This window comes from Nannospalax galili, unplaced genomic scaffold (genome assembly GCF_000622305.1).
Source record: "Nannospalax galili isolate Female #2095 unplaced genomic scaffold, S.galili_v1.0 scaffold1357, whole genome shotgun sequence".
Lineage (NCBI taxonomy): Eukaryota > Metazoa > Chordata > Mammalia > Rodentia > Spalacidae > Nannospalax > Nannospalax galili.
In genome coordinates this window covers 588,216-609,448 of record NW_008339987.1, presented here as the reverse complement: position 1 = coordinate 609,448, position 21,233 = coordinate 588,216, and the positions used below count along the sequence as shown (strand labels likewise).

At 51.5% G+C, this 21,233-nt stretch overlaps 1 protein-coding gene across 1 annotated transcript; it reads right to left on the bottom strand.

Annotated features, from left to right (window-relative positions):
* Positions 1 to 4,048: 4,048 nt before the first annotated feature.
* On the bottom strand, positions 4,049 to 14,848 carry Bpifb6 (BPI fold containing family B member 6). Its single transcript, XM_008834836.2, has 15 exons — positions 14,749 to 14,848; positions 13,468 to 13,567; positions 12,453 to 12,557; positions 11,843 to 11,992; positions 11,625 to 11,679; positions 10,974 to 11,034; positions 10,304 to 10,395; positions 9,441 to 9,614; positions 8,380 to 8,430; positions 7,849 to 8,022; positions 7,226 to 7,293; positions 5,871 to 5,916; positions 5,120 to 5,183; positions 4,719 to 4,795; positions 4,049 to 4,124 (listed from the first exon to the last, which is right to left on the bottom strand). The coding sequence occupies exons 1-15, from the start codon at positions 14,846 to 14,848 to the stop codon at positions 4,092 to 4,094; spliced, it is 1,350 nt and encodes a 449-aa protein (XP_008833058.1). The 3' UTR covers positions 4,049 to 4,091.
* Positions 14,849 to 21,233: the final 6,385 nt, after the last annotated feature.

Below are 21,233 nucleotides of genomic sequence, written 5' to 3'. Positions count from 1 at the left end.
AACATGGCTGATGGCAGGTTGAGTGCAAAGGCATCAGCACCTGCTGTGAGTGGCTCTCTGTTCCTGCATGTTCCATGTCCCTGAAACAGATCTGTGTGGCCATGTGAAGAGCAATGCATCTGTCTTGGGCCCCTCCACATGTGGACACTATGGTTTCACTCCTTTTGTAAGGAGACACCAGGGACTTCCAGTGGTTGACTATTATGAGAGCTGCGATGGACACTTGTCATGTCATTCTGGGGACATATGTTTATAGTTTCCATCTTAGGTGAACAGCTGGGAGCAGAGCCAGCATGCCTGCCTTACCAGCAACAACTGTGCCTCTCCCAAGCAATCATGCAAAGAAGTCCCTCCCACCCATCCAGGTCTGTGGGCACCACCACTGCTGTGCCATGCCTTCCAGCACTGAATAGCACCACTGCTTTGAAGACGCCTTGAAAGACAAAGAAGGAAAGCCACATCCAGCATTTATTGAGCACTGATCATGCACATGGTCGCTACACAAGTAACATCTGCTGCCATCCTGACCCAGTGAGGTTAATTCTGCTATCCTTTCCCACTCCTCCCAGGAGCCAAGGTTAGGCTATGGGGAAGCAACTGGTCCAAGGTCATGCAGAGTCCAGCCTCCCCTCCAAGTCACTGCCCATCCAGTGAGTTACATGGACATGGACCATGCAGGCACAGGGAACCACTCACCTGCCTTGTGTGACCCTCATCCACTCTGTCAGGAAGACTGCCATGAGTCTGAGCCTGGGCTATTTAGAGGGACCCTGTCTCAAAAAATCACTGTGAAAAAAAGGGCAATATCCCTGAGCTGTCTGATTCTCCCTCCACTTGCCATATTGGCCTGCCCAGCCCAGCCTCTAAAAGGCAGGAAAATGCTACTTGAGCTCTGGCCTGGTCTTCCTTCCTGGTCCATCCCCCAGGGTCTCCATTCCCCCCTACCCCCCATACCCTACCCTCTCATGTACCAGATGGGTCATGAGAGTGGGCCTGCCTTTGGAGAAGACTTACTAAAGCACTATCTCTGGGCTCCACTGTAGAAAATTCTCACTCAGCAGACTGGGGGCAGAGGGCTTATACCCAGCATGATTAGCAAGGTGGCATGTGGGTCTGGTAATGGTGATGGGAGCCATGGAAAGGCTCAGAGCAGAGAAGGAAAAAGACTCCCAGGCATTAGTGCCTACTGTGCTCTGTCCCTCATGGTAGACTTGCACCTCAGAGCCAGTTTCGCCACGTTCACTTCACCTGATTGCTCCCACTGAGGACAGGTGCTAAGAATAGACATTAGGGGATAAGGGAGGCAAGGGTTCCAGAGAGACTCAGATGATGGGAACATCCTGGGAGGTGCCTGAGCACACAGTGGGCAGAGAAGAGAGAGGCGGGGTGGGTAGGACACAGCTGTGGGGACCATCACAGTGCCCTTCCCATGTTGGGAAGCCTAGCAGGTTCCTGAAGGTCGGTAGCTGGGGGCTCAGCATCAAAGATCTGACTCGGCTCCCTGCCTGCCTGCTCTGGTGTATCCAACTCTCAGAGCTTGGAAAGGAGAGGGAAGGAGACTCAGCTACAGATGGGTTCAAGACCAGCTTCATAAGGCTGTGTGGGGCCTCAGGGAAGTCACCTTATCTCTATAAATCTCCACTTCCCTCACTAGGGTTGGGGGAGTCCTGAACGGTCACAAAGTCCAGGGACAGAAGATCCCTGTCATGACTTCACAGGAGTAGGGTCACAGGGAAGGACTTCCTTTCCCCATCCAGCCCCTCATGTTCTGCCCAGAGCCAGTCTGGAGCATCTGCCACATCTTGAATGTTGACACCAGGTTGGAAGCCAGAACATGCACCCCTTTCCTAGAGAAATCAAGGCTCAGAAGGGAACTGCCGTACACTAGAAGCCACACTGTCTAAGGTCTTTCTTTTCTTTCTTTTTTGTCTCAGAGTCTTACTATGTAGCCTGGCTGGCCTGGATCTCCCTATGTAGACCAGGCTGGCTAGGAACGCACAGAGATCCACCTGCTTCTGCCTCCTGAGTGCTGAGGTTAAAGGTGTGCACCACCATGCCCGGTTGTGTCAAGATTCTTTTTGAGAACCCAGGCCTTCCCACTCTTAACAGCATTGTGCCTTGAGTTCCCCCAACTTCACGCTGGGCCTGGGGAAGGTCATTGTACAGTGGTTATGAGTGTGCTCTTGGACACACAGAGGCAGAGTTGGAGGGTGGGTGGAGTATCTGGCATACCCAGTGTCAAGTGTCACCACCCACGGATTAGCTAGACACTCGGACCTGCCAGGACTGCTTCAAGGCTGCTATTGTCCCACAGCCCCAGGAATGACAGCTGATAGGATTAGGTGACATTGAAGGACAAGGCCATGGCCCTGGCATCCGGGCCTCCCTCCTCTGTGGTATGGCTCTGTGCCAGGCTGGAACAAGGCCATCTTCCAGGCCCTGTAGACTTGAGGGGCACTGACCTGGTCAGCCTCTGATCACACTACAGATGCCAGCATGTGCCAGACCCAGGTCCATCCATACCCGCAGCCATCCTCAATCCCCACATCAGACTTGCCCTACGTAGACATATTGTGACATATGTACGCACCAGAGTATGGACACAGGGACATGCAGCCAGCACCCTGGCAATCTCCAGGGCCAGAACAACAGCAGGTCACAAGAGGTGGCCAGCGTGCATATTTTTCAAAGTCATAGACGGTTTTGTGTGTTTTTGTGTTTTAGCATGTGATATTGATTTTTAGCATCTACTTAGAATGCACATATTTAACTTGGTTATGTGAAAATATACATTTAGATTTAAAAGAATCAGTATAAGAATCATAAAACTAGGGATGTAGCTCAATGGTAAAGCATTTTGCCTGGCACATATGAGGTTCTGGGGTCCATCTCTGGCAAGACAGACAATAGACTTTTTTTTTAATAAACATTCTTTAAAAGAACAATATTGGGACTCCCAGGAGAAGTCATGGGGGAAGATGGGACAAACGTCAGGGGTCTGACCTCACAGGAGACATAGGAGCACTTTGGTCAGGCTGTGTGTGAGTAGACACGTATATATAGACACAGGAAGACACTGTGGACACACAGGCTTCTCTTGCAAATGGCCTTTCCTCTCAGCATGCCCTCCCAGTGCTCCAGCCTGCCCCAGACCCCAAACCCTGGGCCCCCTGCACAGGCACAGACACTCATATACTCCATCTCCATGGCCACACCCTGGCCCAGAGACACCTGCTCACATCTCTCTAGGCCTCAGAAGCCCACTCGGGCCAGTATTTTTGTGCCAGATGCTGTCCAAGTCCTTTCTAGAGTGCCATTCATGGGAGCCTCATAGCCACCCTGCTGGGATTGGCATGGACATCAGGTTGAGGTGCAGGTTAGGAAAGGGAGGCTCCCAACAGTGACATGACTCACCCAGGCAGCAAGGAAGCTGAGCAGAGGGGAAATCAGACAGGCTAGCTACAGAGCCAAGTTCCAGTCTTAGTTCCACAGTGTGCCAGGTGTCTGTTCCCAGTCAAACCACTCTGAGCCTCAACCTCCCAGTCTATAAAATGGTGGCAGTCACCTCCTCAGATTTGGAGGACTAAAGGTTGTGACATGAGGAGACCATCCTCAGGTTACTAAGACCTGGGGTACACAGCTGAAGCAGAGAGACCTCAGACAGGAAGCGTATCACCCTGGGCTTCCACCGTCTACTCCGTGAGTATGGGCGACCCTGCTTGTCCTTCCCAGGGTTTCTGATGAGCAAGAAAAGCACGGAGGATGGCTGTTATCAGGTACTTGGTGCATGCCAACCTCACCCTCAGGCTGTGCCAGTTACCCTCCATACCCCAAGCTGGTCTTAGCCCCCAAAACCTATCAAAGGAGACCAAAAGCCATATGCTGATTAGCTACAAAAAAATTAGAAACATTGAATGTTTGTGAGGGTCTCTCTCCTGTTTATTGCCAAGGCCCACCCAGACCTGCCCGCTCACTCCTGGTCTTAAGAAGTAGCCACCAGTGGCAGGGGACAAGCCCATTCGGCCCCCATTGGGGGCTCCTCTTCTGGTGCGGTTTGATGGCTGTTGAGGGCAGCTGGCAGAGTCCCACTGTCATTCTAGCTTCAAGTCCAGCACTAGGGCATTCTAATGGGAGAGAGAGCCGGGTGAAAAGGGGTAACAGGGGCCACCCAGGCACCAGCACTGATGGAGCTCGCCATGGTAAGGAGGTGGAAAGCAGTATAGCAGGTAAGCAAAGACCTGGGCAGTCTCTTTCCCCTCTGAGTCTCATTCAACTTTCTGTACTGTCAAATGGGAACGTGTACCCCCAATGTACCACCACCTCCCAGAGTGGGAAGAGGGAATGAGAGAAATATCTGTTTAACACTCCAAGCTCAAAGCCCAGCATGCAATGAGAAGCTTGTGTTTACTGAGCAGTTATTGTATCTCACTAAATCATAAGGACAGCTCTTTGATACCCAAGTTCTCGCCCCCGTTGAAGCCCAGGAAAGTAGAGGCACAAAGAGGCCGTGGTGACAGACCAAGAGAATAGCAAGGTTGTGTTCTTCTGTGGAACAAAGGTCCAAGACCTGAAGGTGAGGCCCTTGCTCTAGGACTGGCGGGACTGCAGTGATGACCATTTGCCCTTCTCTGCCCCACCTTCTCAGAGGGCCAGCTCTTGCTTATCACCTACTGTCCAAAAGTGTTGACTGATATGACCTCCCCCAGGCCCTCCCTCACCTCCACTATGTCCAGCTCAGCCAGGTTGTAATTGATAGCCAGAAGGTCCGGGAGTGGGAGCCCAACGTGGAGTACATCTGAGAAATACAGGAAGAATCATCTCAGTCTGACTGCTCGGCAATTGATTAAGAGGCTGCCTAGAGCTGAGTGGTGGGAAAGAGTGCCATAATTGATTCATGAAGTCTGCTAGATGCACAGGCAGAGAAACACTCATCTGCAATACATTTATATCACAAGCCAAAATCTCCCTGGTGATGGGAGGTCAAGGATCAGGGCCCAAATTATGAGATGGTAGTTTGTACCCAAGTAGATGACATTAAACCATAAGGGCTTTAAGGCCACACAGATGGAGACCTTTTCATCCTCGATAAAGCTCTTCTTGGAGCCTGATGGAGCCTTACCATTTACCACAGGAACGAAGGCCTTCTGGAGATAATCGGTGACAAAGCTAGTTAACTTCTTCTCCTGGAGAGAAAGACAGGATGGAACCCCCCAACACAGCTCAGCACCCCGCTTCAGCCTCCTTCCAGTTAGTCTTGGAGACCACAACAGAGGATATTAGGGATGGCAAACAGCTTTCCAGCCCGAAGTCGGGTCTAGGGGCTCAGCCCTGCCTTGCTCCTAGTCCCTGGTCAGGTGACATTCAGGGTCTCAGGTCCTGGCACATGAATGGGGACATGGAGGAGGCAGGAGGGGGCTATGTGGACCCCATACGTGGTCTGACAGAAAACTTAGAGCTTGGATCAGCATCACTTCCTCCAGCTCTCTGGGCCCATAGCACCTACTCACAGGGTTCCACAAGGGCTAACATGCCCACGAGGGGTAGTTGCTGCAGCTGCTGTTGGTAACTGCCTAGTCAGGTGCTATGCTGGTCCTGAGGCTAGAGACTAATAGAAAGAAGAGTAACAGCTTGACCAAACCAGCCAGGCCACTACCTATGGTGATGGTTTTTAAGTCAATCTATGGAGATGTCCAGCATCTATCTAGGAAAGGAAGCAAGGACTCAGAGAGGTTAAGGGCCTTTTCCTAAGGTCACATAGCACATCAGAAGCCCCATAGCCCACAATGGCCTTGCTCTCTTCACTCTCGCCTCTTCCCTGCAAGCCCAGTGTCACCTTCAGATGGCCAGCTAGAAGAAACTGGGACACTTACGTTGAAGTCACCTATTGATGAGGACTCCTGAGACAGGTTCAGTAAGCTGTAGAGAAGAGGAGGCCAGGAATAGTGTGGGGAAAGAATGGTCAGAGCCACTGGAGAAAGGGGCTCCTCAGCTTTTCCAGGCCCTGCCCCCCACAGGGGTTCCCTCTGCAGCCTGCTTGCATGTTATCTATGATGGGCCTCTGACCACCCATCATTACCTCCCATTCTGTCCCCACAGCTCACACCCTAGGCTCCTGCACCACCTCCCATGAGTCCTGTTCTTCCAAACTCTTGGCCTCTTGGTCATGTCTATGGCTCTATTAATAGCCCATATCCTTGAAGGACACCAAAGGAGTCCCTTTCCTGCCCCTCCCTCATACAGCTCCTAAGAGACACACTCAACATGGCTGACCACAGGTGACCATCTGGACTCTTCCTGTCCAACCCCCTCCCAGCAGCAGACCCTGCATCTCCATGTTCATTCCAGGCCAGCAACATGGGCAGATAATCCCCTGGCAGGGACAACTGTCTAGGCCCAGGCCACCCAACCATTTATCTCTTGGCCACTGTGATTGGCCAGCCTTGCTCCATGTGACCCAAACCAGCCCAAGCCTCAGTGACCTTGACAAGTATTGAACCAGAATGCCTCTTGTTGCTGGGGGTTGCTTTACTACCCAATGGGAAGAATTTAGCCAGAAAAACAGTTAGCAGAGACAAAGGAAAGAAGGAGAGAGATTCTTGAGAACTTTGTATGCCTAGATCCCACTGTGCCTGAAGCAGACATACAGGCTTCTGTCACATGAACCAAAGATTCCCTCTCAGTCTTGAAAGCAATTCCAGGTGGAATTCTACCCTTTGCCACTGAAAGAATCCTGGTGTAATAATACAAGTCAGATGAATTACTGAGACAAGTACAGGAATTAGTGAGTGGTTGAATGTACAGGCAGATCCTGTCTCTCAGAGTACAAAATGAAGCAGATGTCACATATGTGACCAGTGCCTCACCTAGAGAGAGCATACAGCGTTAAAGACTTCCTGAAGAGGCAGCATGTAAGCTGGACCCTGGCTCTTTAGGTGGCAAATACTAAAAGCCCTGCGGATGGAGAAACAGACCCAGGTCCATGACCAAACTCACTGGAAGAGTCTAGTGGATGGAAGAACTTGAGAAAGGCTTTGAGTGTCAAGCTAAGATTTAAAATAAGACTGTGTAGGCAGTGGGCAGCCATTGAGGATTCTAGAGCAGGATGAGTGACAGGAGCAGACTGGTGGTATGGGCCATGATGGATGGATCTGGGTAAGAGTCTGGAGCAGGAAGCTAAGCCTACAACAGAGCTACGGGAATGTCAGCATGGGGCTGCAGCTCCTACCTGTCCAGAGAGGTGGCCATCTGCAGCCGGTTCTCACATACTGAGTAGTGGATTTCCAGACTGAAGTGCTGGCATGGCAGAGGAGGTAGAGAAGACAATGAGCCTCCACTGATACCCCCTGCCGTCCTGCCCTGGGACTGAGCCCAGTACCCCTAACCCAGGCTCTGTGTCTCTCCTTGTCCAAGATCAGCATGAGCCTTTAGAAGCACCAGGCCCAATGCTGGGTCTCTACACACAGTGCTACTGCTCCAGGCCTTTGTGCTGTGCTCGAGGTGTCCCCTTGGAGGCATCGCAACATCATCCCCTTCCCTAGCTAAATCCTGCTCAATTTTCAACCATCCCTCAGCCAGCACTGGATGTGGGGGGGTCTCTTTAGGCTCCCACAATTCCCCAGGAGCAGATTTCACTGTCCTCTGGAGACTGAAGAGTGCTGGAGGGAGGAGAAAGGAACTAACCCACTGAGCCACCCAAAGGTGCAATGACAAGGCAGGGACCAGACAGCAGGTGACAGTGCCTGGAAGTCAGACCCCTCCTTCTGTATCCTGTTTCTCAACTAAAATCCCAGCACCCTGTAGCCTGGAGTGTCCCCAAGGTGGGAGTGGCTGAGGACAGGCCCCACTCACAGCCTCCAGGACAAAGAGCGATTTCGGGTGCTTGTGATGCTTCCGAGCTGCAAACATCTCCAGGCTGCCGTGGAGGTGCATCAGGCTCTTGCCAGGCTTCATGGTGACCTTGGGGGGCTTGCTTATTCTGACCTTGGTCAGCAAGGGTTTTGGCTTTGGATAGGCCTTGGCCACCTGCAGAAGTCAAGACATGAACTCAGGGACAGTTCTTGGAGTTCAAAGGTCCCTCAGGAAGTGGATGGTTTCCATGGTGGACACCAGAAGTCCAACATGCCAAGGCCCAGATGTGTCTCTTAAGAAATGAAATGAGCAAAGCCCAATATTTTGGTTATTTCTGTTGTGAACATAGGACTTTCAAGGTACAGAGACTGAGTTGTCTCTAGGCTGGACCCAAAGATTGCTCTGTGGAGAGGTTGGGATGTCTCTACGTTGGACAAATGACATGTGCATTGAGCATCTGCCTCCTAAGACCATTCCATTTGCCTGGAGGGGAGGCCGAGGGCAGTGGTCACAGGTAGCTGGGGTACTCACCTCTGGGATGAAGCCAGCCAATGTCCCAGTGGTTTGTGCCAGCTTACCAACCTATGAATCAAAGTCAAGTTGGAGACTATGGAAGGCCCAGCCATCCTGACAACCATCTCCTGCCTCAGGATGGGGTGATGGAACAGTGGAAAAGGGAAGGATACACAGGTAGGCACCTGGCTGGATGGGCAGGTGAGAAGCAGAGAGGACAATGGTGGGGCATGTGGCTGGTAAATGGTTCATAGATGGGCTATCCACCTATCTGTGGTCCTGGGTGTGGTGGAGATGATCTGAAGAGACTGAAGGATGCCAGGTGGGGATTGAGCCAGGTCTGAAGACAGTAGGTGAGTGACAAGTGGATAAAAAGAAGGCAGTGGCGGGGCTGGAGAGATGGCTCAGCAGTTAAGTGCGCTGGCTGCTCTTGCAAAAGACCAGGGTTCGAATCCCAGTACCCACATGGCAGCTAACAACTGTCTGTAACTCCAGTTCCAGGGGATCCGACAGCCTCTTCTGACCTCTGTGGGCATTGCATGACACGGGTGCACTTACCTACATGCAGGCAATACACGCATACACATAAAATAAAAATAATAAATAAAACTTTTAATTCAAAAATGGTTAAAAAAAAAAAGGCAGTGGCTGGAAAGGCATGAGAAATATGAGAAATGCAGGTGGGGGGCTGGCAAGACAGCTCAGCAGGTAAAAGCTCTTGCCACATCAGCCAGGGCTCAATCCCTGGAACCCACACTGGAGGGAGAGAATCAGTTCCAGAAAGTTGTCCTCTGATCGCCACATGCACACTCTAGGACACATGTTACATACACACACACACACACACACACACACAAAATATTTTTTTTTTCATAATAATATTTTTTTAAAAGAAATGTAGGTGGGTCACTAGATGGTTGGCTGTGTGGACAGTCAGATAGACACAGGTGACATGGGCAGAGGAGTGCTGGAGCCCGGGAACTGCGGGTGGAACCCCAAGAAGCCCCACGTCTTCCAGGTATGCAGGGCCTGTCACTCCGGGGGCAGAAGCAAGTGGGATGCACGCAGGGACAGCTTACCCTCCTGTCCTTGATGTTCACTTCCAAAGGCTTCTGTAGAAGGGCCAGCTCAGCCGTGAGGAAGGTGGCTGAGAGCAGCAACTGCGAGCCCTTGGCTGGGCCCTCAGGGAACTCTGGGATCGCCCCATCGGCAGCAAGTTGGATGGCTACACCCTTCTGCACCTGCACCACGGGCTGAGGGACAGCAGGGGGGACACTCAGTCATGAAGGACTAAGGCCAAAGGAATCGTACTCCTGCAACCACTGGGGCTCAAGTCAGTAAGACATTGTTAGAGCCAGAACAGGCCATAGACGAGTAGATTATGGCCTGAGGGGACAAAGATGTCAGCTACTAGGTCCCTGGCAGTTTCTCCTAGGAGCACTTGGGTCACCTTGGTGGCTCTGACTCTCATCTGGCACCCTCATTTATGCAGAGTGTGAGGCGAGCCCTAGATCTTTCTTACAAGCAGCAGGAAAAGGCCCAGCATGGCAGGAGGAAGACCACACTGGAAGGCAACTCATAGGACTTTCTTCCCCATTCTTGCAAGATGCATGTCCCTCTGCCACCTGGGGCTTGGCAACCCTGGGTGAGGACCCAACTCTGCAAATAACTCGCTGCAGAAGCCTCAACAAGCCAGGTCTCTTCCCAGTCTCAGTGTCCCCATCTTAATAGCAGGGCATAACTGGGGGGCCACTCTCTGAGAGATACACAAGACGTGAGAGTAAAATAAGCCACTCCAGTAAGCTGACTCAGAACAGAGAGACAGGGAGACCCTCAAGGCAAGCCTCCCACCCTCCACAGTCTCAGCCTGGCCACCTGCTAAGTGGGAGCTGCTACACCCAGCCCAGCCTGAGTTCACACCCTGGGGACTCGTTCTACTTACACTAAAGTCCACCAGGATGTGGCTGGCTGTGGTGGCTGGTGAGGATGTCAGAGCATATTTGACAGTGCCCATCTGGCCCACGGTCATTGGGTCTGTGGAGAAGAGGTCCCACTCAAATAGGTGCCAACCCCAGGGAGAGTTAGAAGAACCAGCAGCAGTCACTGCTCTTGAGCCAGTTCCTCTGTGTGACCCAAGGCAAGCTGCTTAGTATCTGGACCTCGGTAACCACCACTGTGGATTGGAGGCTATAGGGCCATCCCCAAGGCCCTTTCTTCTTTGGGTGACAATAGATTCGAGGTTACAATTACTGTTTACAGATAAGCAAACGGTGCGGAGAGGGTAAAGAGACTTTCCCCAAGCACCCAGGGCATGAACAGGGAGGGGTCAGAATTTCCTTTCTCCCACTCTGGGGGATCCTGTGGACCCCAAATGGTGGACGCAAGGATCCCTTCAGCAAAGGAGTTAGGAACAAGTCATGAGGTTTGGGGTTAAATGCAGAGTGGCTGCTAAGAGATCTGCATCCCAGCATCCCTAGGTCCTCAGGCTTCCTACCTGGACAGTGCAGGGACACAGTGATCTCAGCCCTCCTCTAGTCCTGCTGGGCAGGAAGCAGCCATGTGAGGAGGGCATGGGGATCTTGATGTCCCATATGGGGGAGGGTTGCCCTTACCAGTCAGCTTAGTCCACTTCTTGTTTACATACACCAGGACAGCATCAATGGCTGGACACATCTGTGAGCAAAGATGGCACCAGGCAGTGAGTCATGTACACATGATGACTTCATAGCACTCCACAGGGAATCCTAAGAGCCCTGACAGGACAAGGACTAGGAGGGAAACTGAGGTACAAGTCACAGAGACTATCAACCACAGATGATCCATAGCCTATAAAATCATTGAGGACTCATTTCCTAGGCTTGACATCAGGCATAGTGGCACGTGCCTTTAATCCCAGTCCTCGGGAGGCAAAGGCAGACAGATCTCTGTGAGACTGAGGTCAGCCTGTCCACATAGTTACTTCTAGGAAGGCTAGGACTAGGGAGACTCTGACCAAAAAAACAAACAAACAAACAAACAAACCCTGGGTCTGCTCATCTGAGCAGGCTTGGCAAGCTGGAGTATAAGTGTAATTGTTGCCTATGCCCATGCTCATAGCAGACATCACTAGATGATCACGGCACATCCTCCTGAGCCAGTCACAGCCTCTGAATTCTTCTCAGCTACTATCAACCACCAAGGTCCAGGCCTAAGAGCAAATGCACTGACTACCCTGGCCACAGCAGTCCCACCAAGAAGAGACAAAGACACTCAGGGTCACTCACCAGGCCAGGGAGGACCTTGCGCAGGGTGCTGTCCAGGAACTTGTTGATTGCCTTGCTGAGATAGATACAGATATAGAGGAGAGGGCAAGTGGGTAATGGCAGCAAGTTCAGCAGAAGCCACGAAGGAACATGGTTACAGAGGTTCAGTGGCTCAGAAAGAGAGATCCTGGGGAGGAACAGAGGGGACCACCATCCTTCCCAGCCACAGAGCCCCTTACTTGTTAGGCAGGTTGGTTTTCACACTGACCAGGATGACCTCACAGCCCTCACTCCTGAACATGGGGATGCTGGTCTCCTCATCCTGCAGAATTCGGTTGGTGGCTGTGATGTTCAGGACCACAATAATCTCCATGTTTCCTCCCGTGAAGCTGAAAGACCAGGCAGGGACTGTGGGTATCGCTGCTACTGAGGCTACTCGCCCCACTATCTTTGTCCACAATCTCAGCATCTCTGAGAACAGTCTGCCCAGGGTCTACGCCCAAGGTAGAAGAGGGGATGGAGCCAGCACAGTCACACAGCTAGCCCTTCCACTCCCCTCTTAACTTTGGTGAACTCTACACAGCCTTCAAAACTCTGCTCAGCTGTAATCACAACCCCAGAGCCCTTCCTGACCTCCTTCTTCCCCTGCTCAATGTCTCCTGCCTTCTAGATCAAGCACTCGGTCTGCTACTCTGCTTCATCTGGTTCCGATCAAAGTAGAACCCAAGTCTGCATCACATCATACTCCAGTACCCAGATGGCACACAGGTGGTGCACAGTCAATGTGCGTGTAAGGGTGAGATAGGGAGCCATTCTCCTTCCTCCCTGCTTCTCCCCTGCCACACCAACCTCTTGCCAGTGATGGTCATGCCTGTGGACACACACTGGAAGATGCCCACTCCAGGTATGAAGTCCAGTGTGATGACAGGTACCAGGACGTCCTTGACCTTCATACTGGGAGGGGACAGTATGCACAGCGATAAGGACTGAGGCGGCAAGACCCAAGCCCTCAGTGTGCTCCTCTACCACCTGGCTGGGAGGTCTAAGCAAACTTCTATCCCATGTCTCACAGGGCCATCGTGAAATGTGAACAAAAGGCTGGGTATGAGCTAATTTGTATACAGAAAGCACTCATTGTGCATGAAGTAAGACACATGGCTAATTCCATGTGACCTTGGACTGTTCTCTTTCCTTATAATTTCCCCATAAACAGAATAGGAAGATTGGCTTGGATCCAGGTTCTCAGTAGTGGCACTATCATCTGTCCTGTGCATTAGAAGATGTTTAGTACCAGTTCTGACCTCAACCACAGATGCCAATAGCACTGTCCCACTCGCTTGCAAGTTGTGACAACCAAAAATGTCTCCAAACATTGCTGAACAACCCTCTAGAGATACAATCACTTACTGTTGAGAAACACCAGTTGAGAGTTGGGATAACAAAGTAGTACACATACCTCCACCTGCCCATGCTGAGCTCTTCACAAACATTTCTAATCAACACAGTCCTATCCCTGCTAAGTCCAGATGGTGTCTCAGCACCTCCCCAGGACAGCAGTCTAGCAGCCCCTACCAATCAATCCCAGATAGTGCTTGCAAAGAAACCCCTTTCTTCCTATCAACAAATGACTGTTAATGCCTTTCCAGCTCTACCATTTGAAGGTGGTTGGGTTTTTCCCCCCATTTAATTTCATGTACATTCCACAAGCTTTTGTCACATGCAGGGAATTAGAGATTGGCTCTTCAACTTCACTTTCCCCAAGTGACTCTTGACAACAATGGTTCCCAGGCATGGCTGAGGGATCCCAGGCCAAGGCAGGTAAGACCCAGCATGCCTTGTCCTCCCCCCACAGCCCTCTGCTTACTTGCTGAGGCCCTTGATGGCTTTCCCCCCTGGCTGTGGCCTGCTAGCCTCGGCTGCCATCTTTTCCAGGATATGGCTCTCCTCCATGGCACTCTGGACCTCTGAAGGGGACAGGGTGATGAGAGACCCTCAGCTGGACACCCACTGCTCCTCCACCCAGCACCAATCTCTCCAGCATCCCAACCATTTATACCCACTATGCCTCACCCTGAGCTGGGCAAAGCCAGGGACCAAGGTGAGCCACAGGCCCAACTCTCTTGTCCTTCCTTAGCCTAGTGGGAAGTGACAGAGTGCCCAAGATCTGTAAAAGAGAAGTGAAGGTACTACATGAAGGGCTCAGACACGAAGGGAGGAGTTGAGGACAGCTGCCAGGAAGAGGTAGCGTATATCTGCCATTCCTTGAAGAAGGACTAGACGACTTCATTGGAGGTGAAGGGATGCAGGGCAGCAGGTAGAGAAGAAGGCACAGCAAGGACAAAAGTGGAGATAGGAGAAGGGGCAGGACCAGGGGAGAGCCGGGTAAGGGGTGGGGTTGGAACTGGGGTTGGGGGGCAGTTTGAAGAGCCAGAGCCAGAGCCAGCTGAGGAGAGAGGAGAAGGAACAGAAGAAGGAGGAGGGGCAGGGAGCTCCTTAAAATGAGGTTCTGGGCCTGGTACCAAGAGATGCTGACTCCCCAGAGCTGGAGATCCCAACCTCAGATTACACGCTGCCAGAAACCCCTCCATCAGAGTCACTGACTAATTTCCAGAAAGAGTACAAACACCAAATAAATCACAGTTAGCCTTTTGCACCTGAATGCAACTCCCTTGTGGAGGTGGGAATGAGGTGAAAATTAGTGTAACCAAGATTCCCAAAGGAGTTAATGTCACACATCATTCAATCCTTTCAGAGAAGGGCTGGTCACCTTGTTTATAATTCTCTACTTTTACAGATTCGCAAACAACACAGGACTCAGGTCACACAGCAAGTTGCTGTCAGAGCTGGGATTTGACCCATACCTGCCACCTCCACAGCCCTCCAGAGGCCACTGACCCCTGCCATCAGGGCCAGGGAAGGTCTGGAAGGGAACAAGATTTCTGGCTCTGCCTCTAACTTGGGGCAGCTTGGGGAGTTGGATCATTTGCTCTGGGCCTCTGCCTGGCCACCTTCTATAGAATGGAAGGCCGGAAGTAGCAAATTAATCTAGTTGTTTTTACGAATCCTAGGATGCTCAGGCCCTATAGACATGAGGGATCACGACCTACCACCCCTAACACCCTCCTGGTCTCAGCTGTCCACTCACCTTGGTTCATGATGTCCATGCCCAACCTCAGCAGAGCCCCAGGGTCAGCTCTTGTGCCTGCCAGCAGGCCACAGAAGACCAGGCAGAGGATCCACAGCATGCCTCCACCTCCTATGCAGAGGGCCTAAAGTCACTCCGGGGAGTGTAACTCCTCTCTAAATCCACTTTCCTGGTGGAAATAAAGCAATGATCAGCCTGCTCCATGGGCAGGGTCAGTTGTAGATCTGCACAAGTTCAAGTGCCACCCACACCAACCTTTCTGGGTCAGGGAGTTCATCCGGCAATGTGTACAAAGCCACTAGGTCCCTTGTCTCCTTGAGCCCTGCCTCACTTTCATATGGAGGCCAAAACCTCAACTCAGCCCCTGGAGGTCCCCTGAGACATGGCCTTGTCAATAAGGAAACTGAGGCACACAAGAGGCCCGATGACCAGAAAACAGCAAGATGAGTAATGGCCTCCTCGCTCCCCACCCCCTAGATCCCTCCAAGGTTCTCAAGAAAGCCAAGTCCACCCTGGCCCTCCAGAAATCCAGACCCTCTACTTACCAAGACTTGAAATTCTCTCAGCACAGGTCAAGTATATGCTTCTGATTTGAGCTAAGGCTGAAAGGAATGAAGGAGGAGCCACGCAGCTGGCCTGTGTTTGTCAGGAGAGGAGAGCGCCATCCAGACTCACTACAGCACACCTTGCCCAAAGTTCTCCTAACGCCCAAGCCAAAGTGGATTCTCTCGAGCATTCCTTCCCAGCCCAGGTCTGAGCTTGCATACCTGTGTCATCTGTCCATCCATCCATTCATTCATTCATCCATTCATCTAGTCATTCGTTCTTCCATTCGCTCATCTGTTCTTTGATACATCTATTCATTCATCTGCTGTCCATTCATCTGTTTATTCATCCGGCACCCATTTATGGCACACTGCTGCAAGGCAGCCCCAATAGACAGTCCTGCCCTTCAAAAACAGGATGGAACAGGGTTGGGGACAAAGCAATCAGAAAGACTGCTAAGGAGGCCAGAACCTAGAGGATGTGAAAAAGGACAGAGTCTGAAGAACAGGTTGCTAAGAAAAAGTGCAACCTAGTGCAATCTTGTCCCAATTACTTCTAAAAGCATCTGGGCTTGAAAGCCATCAGTTCAGTGGCTCACCAGGCCCTGTGAAACACACATAGGTGCCCAAGCAAGTGCCCACAGCTGGCATTCCAAGGCAAAGTTCTTTGAAAGTCACCCCAGGGGGCCTCTGGGCTTTGTGCCAGGGCAACAGAGCTCTGTAGAGTCTCTTCCAGCCTCTCCCATCCCACAAATAGGCAGACAGCCCTAATCAGCTCCCCATGCCCAGACCAGAGCCAATGCCACACAGCCCTGTTGTCTGTCTTGAGCAGTTTTCACCCTCTCGCTATAAGAAAGCATTCTTCCCAGGAGGCGGGGGCAATGCCAGGATTCTATTCCTGGTTATACTTTTCCCTGAGTTGTGTCTCCTTTTTACCATCCCTGCCCTCTACCTACCCAGTACCTATCCACCCTTGGGTGTTCCTTTCAGTCTTTGCCTCCCCCGCCAGCAAGAGCTCCCCTCTACTCCTTGCTGCTCACTACCTTGAAAACCTCAAGGATCAATTGGGATCTGATTTTGCACAAAAGCACCCACCATATCAGCTGCCCCTGCTGTCCACCCCAGCCTTTGAGGCCCAGCTGAGCTATCAGCTCCCATAAGCCAGCCTATGCTTCCCTCCCTCCTCTTCCTGGGCTTCTGATGGAGCCCACAAAGGTTCCACTGCTGCTACTGCCCCCTTGGTCACCTTAAGCCCTATGTATGCGAAGATAGCAGTGTTCAGAGGCCACCTGCAAGGTGGGAGCACCAGGCAGGAGTCAGGACATAGATATGAGTCCTGCCACTCATTCATTGTAACCTCAAGTCAGTTCTGTTTGATTCCTGGGTCTCAGCTGTCTCATTTATAAAGCGAAAGTGCTGGATGAGACACTCGGGGAAGAGCCACAGGCAGAAGACTGTCCTTACCTTGCTGAGCTTGGGGAGGTCTGCAGCTGACTGCCCCCCTGCCTCAAACCTGTGACGAAGCCCTTATATTCTGGAACCTGATTAGCCACTTGGATAATTAAGGGCTTAATAAGGGATAGATAATTATCTGGAGGCCCAAAGAACAGGAGCCCCAGAGCTCACGTGAGGCTTTAATCTGTTCCAATATAAATAGCACAGAACATAAGGGTGGCTGGGGAGCCCGTGGGCTGCACCCAGACTGATGTTAGGAGAGGGACATGACTGACCCCTCTCTCCATCTCATTACCTTCTCCAAGATGGGTCACACAGTAGGTACACATTCACTACTTTCTCAACATTTATTGAGTACCTACTGTGTTCTATGTCTTCTCAGGCCCTGAGGGACCATAGTAATCAAGACAGGGTTCTTGCCCTCAGACTATGCAAGTCACTCACCATAGGACCGCATCCTTTCTGAGGGAGGCAAGGTAGGTAGAAGCCACTAAGCAGGGAGATAGGACAGATGGAAGGCAGAGGGGCAATGTGGACTGGGAGAACTTTCTAGCAGGGCATTGTTACTATTTCACAGATAGGAAAATTGAGGTTCAGAGAGGATAAGCCATTTGCCCAAAGTCAAATGACAAGCGAATGATATGGCTAGGAATTAACTAGGCAACCAAAGGCTCCAGAACTAGGCAACACCAGCCAAGACATACCAAGTCTACCACTCTGATATACCCCCTCCCAACATACACACATATGCACACACACTGCTCCAAATCCAGCCATACTTCCCCAACTAGTGAGACTCTATCCTCCAGGGAGCCTTCCTGTACCCTCCACCTCCCCTTCTCTCAGACACCTCTGGCTCTTAAGACCCAGCATCCTCTTTCCCTCGCCTCAGGCCCTCAAGGACCCAGCAAGGGTGATTCAAGCCCAGCAGATCCTACCAGCCCTAGGGATCTGGCTTTCCATACGGCTCCAACACAGACACTCATAAGCAATGCACTCACTACACATTTATTATGCACCTGCTATGTGCTGGGCTCTGGGAAGGGTCAGAGTGGAGAATTAAGTGTAAAAGAAGCCCCAACCCCTGCTATCCGGCCCGTCCACTCCAATAACCTCAATCTGCAGCTGAAGGACATCAGCATAACCCCAAAGGAGGCCTGGGGACTGAAGAGCAGCACACTGCCAGACCTCTACAATGACCAGCCGAGGTCACATCAGAGCTGGTACCCGGGGGGAGCCAAGAGTGGCAGCGAAGGCCTCAGAGTTGCTGCTCAGGCTCCAGGTTAAAAGTTAAAACAGGACGTTACAGGGGAACAGTGGCATGTTTGTCAAGGAGTCAGACCTGAGAGAACACATCCTTCTACCCTTCATTCCATGGTGTCATGCAATAATTTGCCACCTCTCTGCTCTGAACACCCCATCTGTGCTGAACTAATTAACATCTCCCCTTTAAAGGGAGAACGAGGTTAACCTTTCCCCAGAGAAGGGGGCTGGAGGCGATGTGCAGGAAAAGGCGAATGCAGTTCTCACAGCTGGGCAGGGCTGGCGGACCATGAGAGAACCATGGGGAACGTTTTCCTCAGCTACAGGCACTGGACCACACCTTTCTGAACCTTACTGCCTTGGCCTGTGGTGGGCCCTTCTGCAACTTCTCCACACAGACACCAGACACACTTCCCTGCTCTCCCACCCATCAAACCCATCCACTGTATAGCCACCAGGCTGTGCCAGCACCCGGATCCTCTTTAAGTACCCCCTCTTGTGGCCCACAGAACTGAAATCCTCACTCCTGCCCCACTGCCACCTCACCTGGGCTACTTGCCTATGGGCTGTGAAGGCTGTCACCACTCACCAACCTCCCATCAGCTCCAGGCAGCTGTGACCTGGCCAGCCAACCAGATGCCTCTACTCTAGAAGGCAGAGCAAACCTTCCTTCAAGAAGGTGTGAAGCCCTCTGAGTCTGCTGCTCCTCAGTGCTTGCCCTCAGCCCTGGGGCACCAGCAGATCTCCTGTAACTCTCACAGCCACTGCTCAGCACAGTGGTAAGGATGTGAGTTAAGCACGCTTGTTGATGCTGTGTGTGCATCTCTCTCCTGGCTGGACCCACACTGCCACACTCACTGCACCACTCAGCAACCAGTCACCAGCAGGCACCTGACTGAATACCTGTGCTGCACGCTGGCACTTAGGAACCAAGCCAGCTCCTTTGGGAGACACCACAGACTTCCTACTGGGTGGGGAGCTTGACTCAGCTAGTTTCTTCCCCCTCCTCTCAAGAGAACATGTTATGGAACTAGGCACATCATGAATACAAAAGCTGGCTAGAAGGAAAGAATGATAGAATAAATGGATGGAGGGATGATGGATAATGGATGGATGGATGGATGGATGAATTAGGCAGGTGGGTGGGTACATAGCTAGATGAGTAGATAGATGGATGAGTAGGTGGAAGGATAGATGGAAGGATGGGTGGCTAGGTGGGTAGTAGATGAATGGGTGGATAAATGGACAAATGGATGGACGAGTGTATGAATAGATAGGTGGGTAGATGGGTAGTTATATTAATGGGTGGATTGAGCTTAGTGTGATGGCACACATCTCTAATTCCAACATTCAGGAGGGTAAAACAGGACAGCCTAGACTAAATATTATAGTAAGACCCTGCCTCAGAACAATAAAAACATAGATGGATGGTGAATGGGTAGAAGGGTGAATTAATGAAATGAGTGGAAGGGAATGGGAGAGACAAGAAGGGTGGATCATTGCACTGATGGGATTTGGATGAATCTTGTATATCAAGCTCATAATCTCTATGTCATTAACTTCCTTTATGTACTTGGGCTATGTGATGGCTTCATGTGAAATGTCTAAATGCCCCCCTAGGATCCTGCTCTTGAACACCCAGTTCTTAGCTAATGGTGCTGTTTTGGAAGTGTATGGAACCTTTGGGATGTGGGGTCTAACTACTGGACGAAGGCCATTAGGAGCAGGCCTTGAAGGTTATATCTACCTTCAGTTCCAGTCTAGCTCTCTCCTCCCCATTAACCACCATGTGAAGCAGTAGAAGCCCCAGGTTCCCGCCCCCCAGCACAGATCACATTTCTGTGATCACATTTTGCCCTCCATGATGGACTGAAATCCCCTAAAACCATGAGCAAGAATCAACCTCTCTTCCCTTAAACTGTTTCTATTGGGTATTTTGTCACAGTGAGGAGAAAGGTCACTAACACAGGATATATATTAGATTTTTATCTCTTCAAACCCCCAGTCACCTAGCTTAAGACTTAGTCTACACAGTAAAAGCAGGATTGGAGACTTAATTAACTGAGCAACCAAATAAATAAATAAATAGACTAAAGGCACATGATCCCCAGGGAAATCACAAGGAGAGATTTTATAGTCTGCCTTTTTACTCTCTCACACTTCCTGACTTCCTCCCATCTCTAAGACTGAGTTGAGTCCAGGTGTTCCCTGCCACCCTTGAGATGAGAGATGACCTTGAGAGTCTATGGCCGGGGGCGGGGGCGCACTGATGGAGGAAATCCAGGCGCCTTCTACTTCCCCAAAGGAAACATAGAACATGACCCCTGTATTCAGGCAAGAATGAATCATACCCCTGGCTTAGAGATTAGCCTATCAGGGGAGAAAATCACACGGCTTTGGCTTACAGGTGCTTGAGTCCCTTGCTCTGCCCAGTCCATGGGTCTAAGGAGCTCTCAGGATCAAGGGCCCAACAAGAGAGTGGCATGTGCCTGAGAGCAGAGCCAGGAAGAAAGTCCTGTCTCCTAGGACAAAATCGGGGGAGGAAGGTGTTTGACGACAAGTGAAAGGGGGAACTGGACATATTGTCTAGATTCTGGAAAGATCGAGATCCTAGGATCTCCCGCCAGTTCTGGGACTCTGGGTGTGCCCCCTCCTCACTGGACCTTGATCTCTGCACCCACCAGAAGGAACTCAGAACCCACCTGTCTGGCTCAGAGGGGTCAGAGGGCACAGTGACTGAACAGTCAGGTGCTACTCATGACTCTCCAGGGTCCTCTTTCAAAATAGGAGCTCCCTGGACAAGAAGGTGAGAGTCAGCAGGCATGGTCAAGAGAGAGGCTTTCTTCTTCCTCTCCAGGGCAGCTTGGGTGGCTCTGGGGACAACCAGGACCCAGGGCCTGCATATGGGGAACTGGCCTCAGGTACACAGAGTCATCTGGGAGTTGCGGCTCAAGGGAAGACATTTAATGTCCAGTGTGGTAGGTTTGCACATCTTTCATCCAGTGGCCTACTCCACAGAAGGGGCACAGGAAGGGGAGAGAGGAGACAGGAAGAAGGAAGGGAGGGATCCAGGTGGCAAGCAAAGCTGAAGCAACCTAGACAGGCAATCTGGCTTGCCGATGATGACTCCACATGGCTCTGCCTCAGCGTCCCCAGGCTTGAGGAAAGAGGACTCCTGAACAGCCAGGCTGACTTGCCCTTGGCCCTTCCCATGATCCGGGC

Bases quoted from the DNA above. Each gene is read 5' to 3' on its own strand.
- Bpifb6 (XM_008834836.2), bottom strand. From the start codon at position 14,848: ATGCTGTGGATCCTCTGCCTGGTCTTCTGTGGCCTGCTGGCAGGCACA. The intron at 12,558-13,467 runs GTAAGCAGAGGG...GTCCCCTCCCAG, and splicing joins GCCATCAAGGGCCTCAGCAA to TATGAAGGTCAAGGACGTCC. The intron at 11,993-12,452 runs GTTGGTGTGGCA...CTGGTCTTTCAG, and splicing joins ATGACCATCACTGGCAAGAG to CTTCACGGGAGGAAACATGG.